At 44.9% G+C, this 12110-nt stretch overlaps 1 protein-coding gene across 1 annotated transcript in view; it reads left to right on the forward strand.

The window, feature by feature from the left end:
- Positions 1-3798: 3798 nt before the first annotated feature.
- RPGR (retinitis pigmentosa GTPase regulator) overlaps positions 3799-12110 on the forward strand; it is a 43691-nt gene continuing 35379 nt past the window's right edge. Inside the window, exons 1-2 of the mRNA XM_075520496.1 lie at positions 3799-4012; positions 7318-7443. Of these exons, the coding sequence (XP_075376611.1) occupies positions 3937-4012; positions 7318-7443 (202 nt within the window). The 5' untranslated portion in view covers positions 3799-3936. The remainder of the gene's footprint in view (positions 4013-7317; positions 7444-12110) is intronic.

Genomic DNA, 12110 nt, shown 5'->3' on the forward strand with positions numbered 1-12110 from the left:
CTTCTGTTTGCGCTAGACTTCTCTCAGTCCTGCAAATGAAGGTAACAGAAACGGAGGTATATGAAACAGAGAGCGAGCTGTGCTGCTGTGCAAATGAGGGAAAACCAAGAACCAAAGTCTTTGCTTTGGTTGCCCCAGCCAGGGCTGGGCCTGGTGGGGGCTGACACTGAAGCTTTTCCTTGGTCAAACTCTACAGATAGAGATTTCTCACAGGGCCAATTGCACCACTCACAGTTTGTGCTCTTCTGTGTGGGCCCATCATATCACACTTGTGTCAACACCATTTCGTAGCAATTTTGTGTTTGTTAAATATTTGTACAGGAGCACGTGCTAGCAGAAAAAGGCAAAAGAAGATTTGTCAGGGTGCAGCACGAGTGGGGCGGCTCCCTTGGGGATGGGACTCCGACCATGGGTGCTCCCCAGTCCTCGCATGGCCTGGGCAGGGACCAACAGCCCCGTGCTGGGCTGAAACGGGGGTCCTGGGCCCACAAGTGTTGGGCTGGGCAGGGCCATTAAGGGTTATTTGTGCCTTCAGGGCTCTGACAAGAACGGAGAAGGGCTACATTAAAAAATGTATATATTGCTGGAGTTTTTTTGGACCAAGTTTTCAATTGTGCTATGGTAGCCTTAAACAGCCCTCAGTGAGGCCCAGAAACTTAAATATTGCGCCTTGCATTACCTCCTTACGTTAAATTGCTTGCTGTAGAATCTGATGTTGGTCAATTGCTAAATACTGAAGTGATTTCCTTTAAATTTCTACCTTCAAATATAATTGTCAGATAAGATTTTATGCCACCTGCATTGTAGGCGGTTTTGAAATATGGCCATTACTTTCTCATGTCCTCCTCTGTATAAGGAGAAGCGTACTTGTGTAAATCAAGGTGATGGCATATCTATCAGAGATGGTGATATGTTGAAATTGCAATGTGAGGATGATGTAATTAAAATACATTGAAAAAAAAGAATGTTTGACTTCCCCAGAAAGACAGACTGCTGTAAAAGGCAGCTGATAGCTCTTGGTAGGATTTGTTCAGGACCCCTCGTGCCAAGCCAACCCTGAGATACTTGGAAAATGCAGCAGTTGCCAGGGGAAATGTCAGGGAGAAGCAAAACCCAAGAGAAATCAATGGGAATGAAAGAGCCAGAAGAACTGCACGTAGACAAGAAAGCTGGGCCATGGTTTCCCTCTTGGTTGCCCTTCTCTGGGAAATTACTCCCATGGGCTTCAAGCCCAGCCCCTGGGGACTGAGCGTGTGCCACCAGTGGTACCCCGGAGAAAAGACAGCAGGGAAAGGTGGTCAAGGTGCCAAGGCCCCCAGTCTCGTCCTGCAGTCCTGCAAGGAGGGGACGGTGCCAGTGCCCCTTTGTCAGGTCGCCCCTGGACAGGGACTGCCCAACCCCAGTTCCCACATGGACCAATTCCCTCGTAAGCTTCTGTGAGCGAGCAGCAGCACCAGGCGGGGGGGAGAGTCGGACTGGTGTCAGCATTGCTGTTGGTGTGACGCACTTCTCTTACATTTGGGGTGACAGCAGCATGTCTCAGCATGGAGCCCCGAAGCTACCCCACGATCCTGCTAGCTGTCCCCAGGCTGCCAGGGCTCAATGTACTACCATGTGAAAAACTGACACTAATCTCAACACAACAAAATGCTTCAGTGTTGAAATCAGGATTGAATTGGTTTGGCATGTTTCTATGTTCCAGGGCTTGGTATTGGAAATGGAGCAATAGTAGTACATGGGTTGAGACACACTGGTGAAGAGAGAATAATGTAGTGTGAAAGGAAAGTAGATTAGGATAAAGGAATTATATTGATATAGTCATCTAATATAAGCATAAGGCCTCTCTCCTTGCTAAGCTGGCAGGAGACTGACCCTTGACACCTCCTTTCTTCAGGGGAAGCAGCAGTCAGGGTAGGGAAAGACAAGAAAAGCATTTATGCAGCAGTGGCTGTGGGGTGGTGCAGCAATAGTGCCCATGTTGCTTCTTTTCAACCCGAAAAAAACACCTTGGGAAGTCAATGTCCTTTCACAGCTCATCTGCTCCCTGGCCTCCTGGCCTGAGGAAGGGCCTGACCTTGGTGGCTCTCTTTTGCAGAGGGGGGCTTCAGCAGCTGGGGCACCTCAGAGGGGGAGCAGCTCCTCCCCTGCAGCTCTCTCCAACCTGCTGTGCCCCGCCATGCCCACAGCTGCATCTTCCAGTGGTACATGTCTGCTTGGACACCTGGGACAATGTGGTATAACTGGATACCTGGTGACACGACTTCTGCTTCATCTGCATGCAGTGGTTGTCCAAAACCATAGCCAAACGCCCACTCTATAAGCCTTCCCAGTCCATCCCGCACTCTGTGGTGGCCAACGATGACTTCCAGGAGCTCAGCATCCAGCTACTCGCAGGCACTGCTGGTAACTCTCTCCTTCTCCCGTCGTTCCTTGTTCAAAGACCTCCTTACCAGGTCAGCCATCCTACTGGCAGAGATACATTTGTCCCACTTAGTGAGGTGGCTGCCGTCTCTCCCAACTAGATGCTGATCTTCAAATAGGATCTCCCAGTCATAGAAACCAAAACCCTGCCTGTTGCTGACACCTTCTTCCCATCAATCTGTCTAATTGCTTCATAACCTTTTATATTCTTGGCACCCACAGTATGTGGAAACTACAATCTCAGGCATCACTTTGTGGAACAATGTTTGTTCAGTTTTATTCTGAACAGCTTTTGCTGAATATCCCCCCTCACTCCAGACTCAGCAGAAGCAGTTAGGGCAGAAAGCATCAATGGGGTTCAAAGAGATGAAACCCCTGCCTCATGTAGGAGCAAAAATCACAAAAACTTTCTGGTCACTTTTGAAAATATGGCCACCCTTCTTTGTGTGTACTTATATGGATACCTCATCTTATACACCAACAACCGTATTGATTAAACTCTGCATAGAACAAGGCTTAAATTGGTTGTCCAGGCTGCTAGCTGCAGCCTCTATTGCAGTGCCTCATCCTGAAAGCCAGGACTGTTTTCTCTTGGCAAGGCATGACCTGGCATATCTGAAACACACAGGAATAGCAAGAAAATGGAAATCCATAAACGACCATAGATTTTTTTTTTTTTGGCGGGGGGGAGCTCCACTGGGAGTTTAGGACTGCACATTAAATATGGTTAAAAGGCTACAAGCCCCTGGACTTACTCCAGTGGGGTCTGCACAACTGCTGTCACCTAAATGTCCCCGGCTGGGTGGAAGATTGAACGTCTTCTCATTCACCCGATTAGAAGTCTTCAGAGGGACATCCTGGTGAACCACAGAGACCATCAAAGAGAGGAAGCTTGTCTTTTAGCATAGCAGAATCCCAGTGGTGACAAAGTTTCCAAGTTAGGTTCTGTTCATCCATCTGAGGCAGGGCAGCCCCTCCAAGCACTCAGCAAAGCAAGCAGACGTATCAGGAGCCTGGCTGGGCTAAGCAGGGAGCTCAGGGCAGAGCCCCGGTGCGAGATGGCTGCTTCAGGAGCCGGAGGCAGGGGCAGAGGAGGGACACAGAAACGATGCCCAGGCACGTAGGGACGGCGTCAGGAAAGCAAAGCTCTGCTGGAGATGAGACTCGCAAGGGGCCTTCAAGGGAGGTGATTCTTCCCTCCTTTCAGCACCCGTGAGCCCCCGTCTGGCGTGCCGTGGCCGCTTTGTGCTCCCCGTTCATGGGGAGGCACTGACAGACCGCCCGCAGCTCAGCGGAACTGTAAGATGGCGGGGCGGGAACAGCAGGCCCCCGGTGCCCGCCCCGCGCCGCCGCCAGCCCCACCGCCGGCCGCCAGGGGGCGCTCCCCCCCCCCCGCCCGCCCGCCCCAGGCCGGGCCTCCTCCCGGCGGCGGGCTGGGAGGCGCCGTGCCGCTCTCTATGGCCGTTGCCCGTGGCAGGGCCTCTGTTTACTTCCGGCAGCCCGGCGCCGCGGTGCATGGGGCGCGGGGGCGGCTGCCCGCCGCGAGCTGCCATGGCCGAGCCCGCCGAGGAGGACGAGCTGCCGGTGCCCGGTGAGTGGTGCCGGCCCCTCACGGGGGACGGAGCTGCGTGCGGCGGGCCGGGTGGGGGGACCTCGTCCGCCTGTGGCGGTCCCTGCCCGCTTCCCCCACCACGGCGGCGCTGGGCGCCATCACCGGCGGCCCAACGGCCGCCTCCCGGCCCCGGCGTGTGGCCGCGGCCCCTGGTCGCCCCGCTCCGCGCTTCTCGGCCGTCCCCGGCTCCCTCCGGCCTGCGAGAGCGTGTGCCCCGCGGCGCGGCAGCGGGATGCGGGCCACCGGCTCGGGCCGGGGTCTTCCGGCGTCTGGGGAGAAATACGTACGCTGATGTCAGAGATTAGACGGGGGCAACCTTGCTGTCGTCACCGGCATGGTACAGTGGTGCAGTGTTAAGGAGACAGTTTTTTTCAGTTAATAAACAAGTTTTGGTCCGTGGTTTGATCTACGATAATTTTTAAACAATTGCTCTGTGCCCGGACAGCAAAAACCTCATTTATGTTCTGTGGGATTTAATTTTATGGATTGGTAGGATCTAATTTCCAAACTGACGGCTTAGGTTTCAGTTGTGAAAGTAATGAGACACGAACGACATTTGTGAATTAAATTGTTTGTTTCTTGTATACATTGAGTTAAGAATATATTTTTTTTTTCATGTTAATGCTTCTGAAAGAAAAAAGAAATGAACCAGAGAGCTCCACTTTGGCACAAGTGCCAGAGACATCACTGTAAGCATGCTCAAATATGCAGCGTGGCCGGCTGGCTGGAGATTTAAAACAAAATCATGTTTTCAGATGCCTTTTAGGATGTCTATGGTTGTAGGTGTGTCTACGTAAAATGAGAAGAACTCAACCCTTTCTTTAAATTTGACCGCACAAAGGCTTGTTTTTAATAAAACAGTGAAACACATCTAGAGAGGTAGTACATACAATTCTATACATGTCTGCTGAACATGGTACATAAAATAACATCATTTGCAAATACGGGAAACTTGTACATTAAAGAATCATTTCAAAATGAATATCAAATTTACAGTTTAAGAGAGAACTTTGGGGTTTGGAGCTGGGGTGCAGAGTATTGATGAGAATGAAACATCTCAGTGTATTTTCAATGAAACAATGTTACTATCAAATTATATATGATTTTACGGAAGCAGTCTAATGTTACTGTGTGTATTTGTGCTATCATAGCTTACACATTAACAGAAAGTCTGCAAAGAAAAGGTTTGGTTTTTTCTTTGCTTGTTTTCTTTTCCAAAGAATGATTTTATGCTTAAAGCACAAGTTTTGACATTTTAAAATAGGAGGTCTAATTGTGCTTTGCCACATTGTCTGCATGGCTTTTGGCAAATTATTTCACTTGTGAGATCATTTATTTTCCTGTAGAATTAATATTTGCTGTGTCAAGCCACATGCTTGACCAAAAGGTGAATGAATAGTTAATGTTTTATGTTTTAAAACAACAATGCTGACACTCTGGAAAGTAGGAAGAATTGAGAAAACTAGACAGATTACAAGGGTGGAAGAGTTGTCTGGATTTTTTTGGGGAGTGATTTTGTTTGAGTTTTTTAGATCATGGTCTTATGATCAAAGATGGTTGTGCCAACCCATGTTTTGAAGGCTAAGAGTTTTGATTTTAGGGGGCCATTTTTAGAGCACATGTATCTTTTCAGATGGGTGAGGAAGAGTGGTCAGTTTGGAGCCTATCACCTCTTTACTGTGTGTGTGTGTGTGTGTGTGTCTCTAATTCAATTTGGAAGACCTGTTTGAATTCAAGTATAAACGTAAGTGAGAACTCTGTCTCGACCTGCTTTCAGGATGAGCTTTTTATTTTACTTTCTGGGGGCAGTTATTCAGAGTTCTTTTTTCTTTCTTTTACGCACCTAGTAGTTTTTCTTAGAGGGTAGTGATAAAGTACATTAGTGTACTTTAAAATATTGTATTTTTGGTAGGTTGACCTTGGCTGGATGCCAGGTGCCCACCAAGCCGCTCTGTCACTCCCCCTCCTCAACTGGACAGGGAGAGAAAAATATAATGAAAGGCTCATGGATCGAGATAAGGACAGGGAGATCACCCAGCAATTACCATCATGGGCAAAACAGACTCAACTCAAGGAAATTAATTTAATTTATTGCCAATCAAAAGTCAGAGTAGAGTAATGAGAAATGAAACCAAATCTTTCCCCCACCCCTCCCTTCTTTCTGGGCTCAACTTCACTCCCAATTTCTCTACCTCCTCCCCCCGAGCAGCACAGGGGGACAGGGAATGGGGGTTGTGGTCAGTTCATCACACGTTGTCTGCCGCTCCTTTCTCCTCACACTCTTCCCCTGCTCCAGCGTGGGGTCCCTCCCACGGGAGACAGTCCTCCATTAGCTTCTCCAAGTGGGTCCTTCCCATGGGCTGCAGTTCTTCACGAACTGCTCCAGCGTGGGTCCCTTCCATGGGGTGCAGGAACAGGCTGCTCCAGCGTGAGTCCCCCACGGGGTCACAAGTCCTGCCAACAAACCTGTTCCATCATGGGCTCCTCTCTCCACGGGTCCACAGGTCCTGCCAGGAGCCTGATCCAGTGTGGGCTTCCCATGGGGTCCCAACCTCTAGGCACATCCACCTGCTCCGTTGTGGGGTCATCCATGGGCTGCAGGTGGATATCTGCTCCACCATGGACCTCCATGGGCTGCAGGGGGACAGCCTGCCTCACCATGGTCTTCACCACAGGCTGCAGGGGAATCTCTGCTCTGGCACCTGGAGCACCTCCTCCCCCTCCTTCTTCACTGACCTTGGTGTGAACAACCATAGTTGTTTCTCTCAGGTATTCTCACTCCTCTCTGTCCTGGCTGCTGGTGTGCAGCAGTTTTTCCCCCCCTTCTTAAATATGTTATCACAGAGGCGCTACCACCATTGCTGATGGGCTCAGCTTTGGCCAGCAGCGGGTCCGTCTTGGAGCCGGCTGGCACTGGCTTTATCAGACATAGAGGAAGCTTCTAGCAGCTTCTCACAGAAGCCACCCCTGTAGCCCACCCCGCTACCAACACCTTGCCATACAAACCCAATACAGTATCCTCAGAACACAATGTACCAGCAACAATACGTATTCTATTGGGAAATCCATGGAGACTAAGAAGAATCAGAAGGACTAAAATGTGAACCTGGAAATGAAGTAGTCTTGGTGAAACAGAATAGAAGAAAATGCTTCAGCCATCTTTTAAAAAAAGAGAAAGATGGGAAACTAAAACGTGCTATCGAATTAATAGGAAATGACTATTTCAAAATGTATGAGGCAAAATTTGTTTTCACTAAAGTTGACATTGTCTTTTTGTGTTTTAGAATCAGGTGCTGTTTTCACATTTGGAAAAAGCAAATTTGCAGAAGATATTCCTAGCAAGTTTTGGTTCAAAAATGACAAGCCTGTACATATATCATGTGGAGATGAACATACCGCTATTGTTACAGGTCAGTATTGGAAATGGAGTATATGATAAAAGGTTATATATTTGGACAGCTTGGAAAGTTATGATTCTCATTTGAATCCTGAGATAATATATCAAATGGGGTTGTGGAGAGGAGAGGGTGCTCTTCTGTGGGGGCTATTGGATGCCTTTGAAGTTAGTGTGAGGTCACTGAAGGTTTTCACAAGACATGCCCAAGAACTGTCATGAATGAACTGATAATAACTGAATGCATCACACTGGATTTAAAGTAAGCATGACTTTGTTCAGCTTGAATGTTTCCTGTGAATCTGATAGTATTTAGTAGGCAATCTTAAATGTAGAGGTTTCTATTGTGGAAGTAAACTATCTGTTGAACACAGTCAACAAGTTCACTAGGAATCTGCCTGAAAAAAATGGATAAAATTGTATCTCTGAAATTTAGATTTGAATTACTGCTAACTGTCAACTGAAAATAACCCTCAAAAGAGCAACTCAATAAACTTCAGAAAATCCTACTAAAATCAGAATTAAATTGCAAAAGCATTCAAAGAAGCTCAGATGCAATAAAGTGAGCAGTATTTATGTTCATTCTCATTTCTTTGAAATGATGGAAGCAATACTCATTGAAGAACATGTTCAATTTATTTTCGGTGGAAGGGACTACTCTTTTGTTGTTAAGCATTTGTCGATTGTATTGACAATCAACTGCTGATAGATAATAAGACTTTGTTGTTATGAAATTTATATGCATATTTTCAGGAGTTTTTTTTAATTGGAATGTATTTATTCCTCATCAATGCCCAATTGGTCATTGCTCATTAAATAATTTCTTGAGGGTTTCTTGCTATGTCCCCAAGCAAACTTGAAGATGCTGGATTTTTAGAATGAACAATTCCAGGCATGCGAAATGAAGAGTATAGATTTCATGGACTGCAGAACATCTTGAATTGAAATTATACAATGAATTTTTCAAGCCTAACTTCACAGAAGATGAATTATCCATGAATAGTTTGTGTTTTGAACAAAACTTGACACTTTTTCTTGGACTGAACCAGTTCTATTAAATTGCCTGTTGCATAAAATTAATCAGAATGTGGGGGCACTGTGAAATTTTCCTTTTGAAAATTTTTTTTTTATATATCCTTTCGTATGCCCACACCCAGTTTGAAATAACACCAGTATAATTCTCAGTTTAGGCTAGTCAGTTTAAATTGCCTCCTTGAGTTCCCCCAGCATATGCCTGTGTCAGCACTGTTACCCTAGTCAGCAACAATCCCCTAATTCTCATGTCACTGTAATAGTGGCCACTTAGATAAAGCTTTTGAAGAAGTCAACTTGCATAGGTTTGCATGCAGCACCGTTTCTCTTCTATCTCCCCTTCTCCCTGTTATTTTAATATATACAGCATGATTCAAAAATGTCTCTGTAGCTGACTTTTGCTGTTGTAGTGTGCAGATGCATCACCAGGGAAACTTCTAGATAATCAGATCTTTATTTTCTCAAAGCTTTTGAAGAGAAGGAGCTGTAGAAGCATGCGTACAAAATTTCTTGGGTACCAAAAGGTTTTTTTGGGACATTGTAAAGTAGAGGCAAAAGTGAGGGTAAAATACTGATCAACAACGAGCAAAGGTAGAGAAACCACAAGAGTTGTACAAAAAAGTGAAGAAGGGAAACAGAAAATCTTTGTCCCTCATTTGTTCTTCACACCTGTGCATGCCCGCGTGCACCGCACATTTCTGCTGTTAGATGGAGTTGGATGATACAGTGGAATTACAGCCCTTGGTGAATGACATTGAGCTGCAGTACCACCTGGAATAAAAGCTCCAGAAGTGCATGCCGATAATGAATTTACTGAGAAGGGTACAGACCTTGTGGGAAACCAGGAGCTTCCTGAAATCCAGCTGAACCTGACCTGGAAGAGATAAAAGACAAACATCACTGAGGAAGGAAAAGTATCTTAAGCAGGTGTGTGTTAATGCATGCTTCATTTTATTTTCAGTCTTTATTTACAGGTCACAGATTTCCCCCCTCCTTTTTTTCCCACCCCCTGGAAGAGGTAGTGGGACCTATGTATGTAGAGGACAGTGGGAATATGAGGTAGATTAAAATCTGATAGAAATATATCAGTTTTACTGATCTCAACAATCATAAGAAAAACAATCACCCGAACTGATAGAAAACATTCCTTAAAGCTGATTTTGGGCAGGAGAGACAGCTACATCTAGCACTGAATCTTAACTGAATGCAAATGAAGAAAACGTACAGGAACTAATATTTAGCATTCAAACAAAATATTCAGAAATTTTCAAATAATTCTTTAATCTAACCCAGCATCAATATTCCCATATGACTTTAGGAGGAAAAGTGTAAAGTAAGTATAAAACACGCTGTTCTTTGGCTTTCTAGGTCAGGAGTTAGAGTCCAAAATTTTATTTACATACTGTGGCTGTATGTTGGAATAGAAAGGACCAGTGATAGTTACTTGCTGACTTTGAGTTGGCTTGCCGAGCTAGTTGGAGAAACATTTCCTCCTTCAGTTTTGGAGTTTGGGATTGAAATTTGTGTTTCTTTATCATTTGCTCTCTACCTTTCGCACAATCTTCGTTAAAATGTTCAAGCAGGAATTCTTTTAAGCAGTTGTTTTCTTTAGGTCTTTAATGCAGTCATGAGCAGTATATCTTCCAGCATCACTTGTAATATGTTTGATAAAGTTTCTTGCCCCATTTCTGTATTTTTTGGTCCAAGAATACTGACAGTCCACTCCCTGCATCTTTTATAACTGCAGGCTTTGGAAAGCAATTTATTCATCCTGTTGGGAGCTGGTGTGAAATAAGTGACATTACGCATATTTTTAAGAATCTCCTCCCAATACCTTTCTATTAATTTTCTTTTCTACAAAACTCTTAAAGTTAACAGCCGTCTTATTGTTTATTTGTCTTGATTAGAGTATCCTAGGCAGCTTGCCCACATTTGATCAAAGAGACTGATCCTGTTCACAAGGGGGAAAATGGTGATGACGGAAGACATTTTCTGAACTCAGCTCTGGAGAGAATTGAAGCCCCCCATGCAAGAGGGTAGAAGGAAAGAAAGAAGTTATCAAGTGTAAAAGTAGGAGTGAAAAGAGGTGCATATGGAACCACAACAAGATAGTATGCTCATAATTTCAATTTTTATAAGGCATTAAATGTTCAACAATTTACACCAAAGAGACCTTGGAATCTCTCCAGGTCTTTGGACACCAGATTCCTGCTATTCTTTCTGCCTACCAGCAGGCCATCAGAACATGGCACAGTATCTTTTACATCAGCTGCAAGGGGAAAATGAGAAAGATTAGTACATGTTTGTGTTCATCTTTGATATGTGTAGGAGCAGGCAACATACTGCGCTGGTTTTGTTTGTGTGATGCTAAATGTCCTAAGCATGACTGTTCTTATTGCTCAATAAAGCTTTTATTTTGACAATACCGTGTGACTTGCCTAACAAAACTGATGTCATTCCCATTTTCATGAGATGTATTTGAATTGTATATGAATTTGAAGTGAACGGTTAACATAGTTTATTCACAAAATAGCACAAATAAATACAAAAAATCATGGTGCCTGGTATATAATACTCCATTCAAAATATTACCTTTTAAGTTTTCTTCAGATATAGCTTCTCAATAGAATCTTGTAATAAATGCTCGAAGTCTGAACATTGTCTCCCCATTTTATTTCCCTCCCACACCAATATAATTTAGAAAGCAAGAGGGGGAATATGTAAAACGTACCTTTAAATATAGGTGAGGGGAATACTTAGCTGCCTGCTGTTATCATGAAGTGTGTTGAGGATTTCAGCTGGTATTTCCCAGCTGCTGAATGAATGCCTTTAGTAGCACTTCATGAACTGGGGGAGCACATTCCCAGGAATGACAGCTGGGGTAGCAGCTACTCATATGAGAACAGTACTGTTAGGAGACACTCTCTTCCTGAAACGTCTCACAAAATCCTCTGTTGCTAAAGATGTAAGCATCTTGTGGCTTCCCTAATAGCCCTGAATTAATGTTGGTGAAACATCTGCTGGTGATAAGCCAATGCACACATACTTTGAAGAAATACTCCAGTCTTGCATGAGGATGAAGGTAGAGACTGGTGTTGGAAGTATGTTTTCATCACCAAAACAGTCCTCGTAGTCCCTTTATATCCTGTTGTTTCCCTTCTGCTGCCCAGAGTCATAATCTTACTCTGCCGGACCTGTCTTCTGCCAGCCATTCCAGATGGGAGGTGGCCATAATCTCTGTCTGTCAGCACCAAAGTGGAAGCAAAAAGACAAGAGCAATCTGAATTTGCAAAGTTTTGAAATATCATCCTTGCCTATTTGTTTGCTGTTGAATTAGTTCTCACTTCAGTGCATCTGTGGTGATGACTGGAGAGATCTCAGTATGCAATTATGAAAATAGGGCTTTTTGCATGCAAAATTCTGTCATGTTTCCTGGCCAGCTTAGATTGCATCATGCCTGTTCCAAAACCTGATTTGCTGTACAGACCCAGAAACGTTGCTTCATTACAGGCATTTGTTTAGGTTCCTCTGTAGTGCCCGTTAGTTTTCATTCGCTGTCTGAATTACCTGCTTCGCAGTTTACTCCTTTTCTGTTACACTGCTAAGTGTTGGAAGCCTGAAATTATAAAAGGCTGTTACTCAGTTGCAAAA

This window comes from Mycteria americana, chromosome 1 (genome assembly GCF_035582795.1).
Source record: "Mycteria americana isolate JAX WOST 10 ecotype Jacksonville Zoo and Gardens chromosome 1, USCA_MyAme_1.0, whole genome shotgun sequence".
Classification (NCBI taxonomy): domain Eukaryota; kingdom Metazoa; phylum Chordata; class Aves; order Ciconiiformes; family Ciconiidae; genus Mycteria; species Mycteria americana.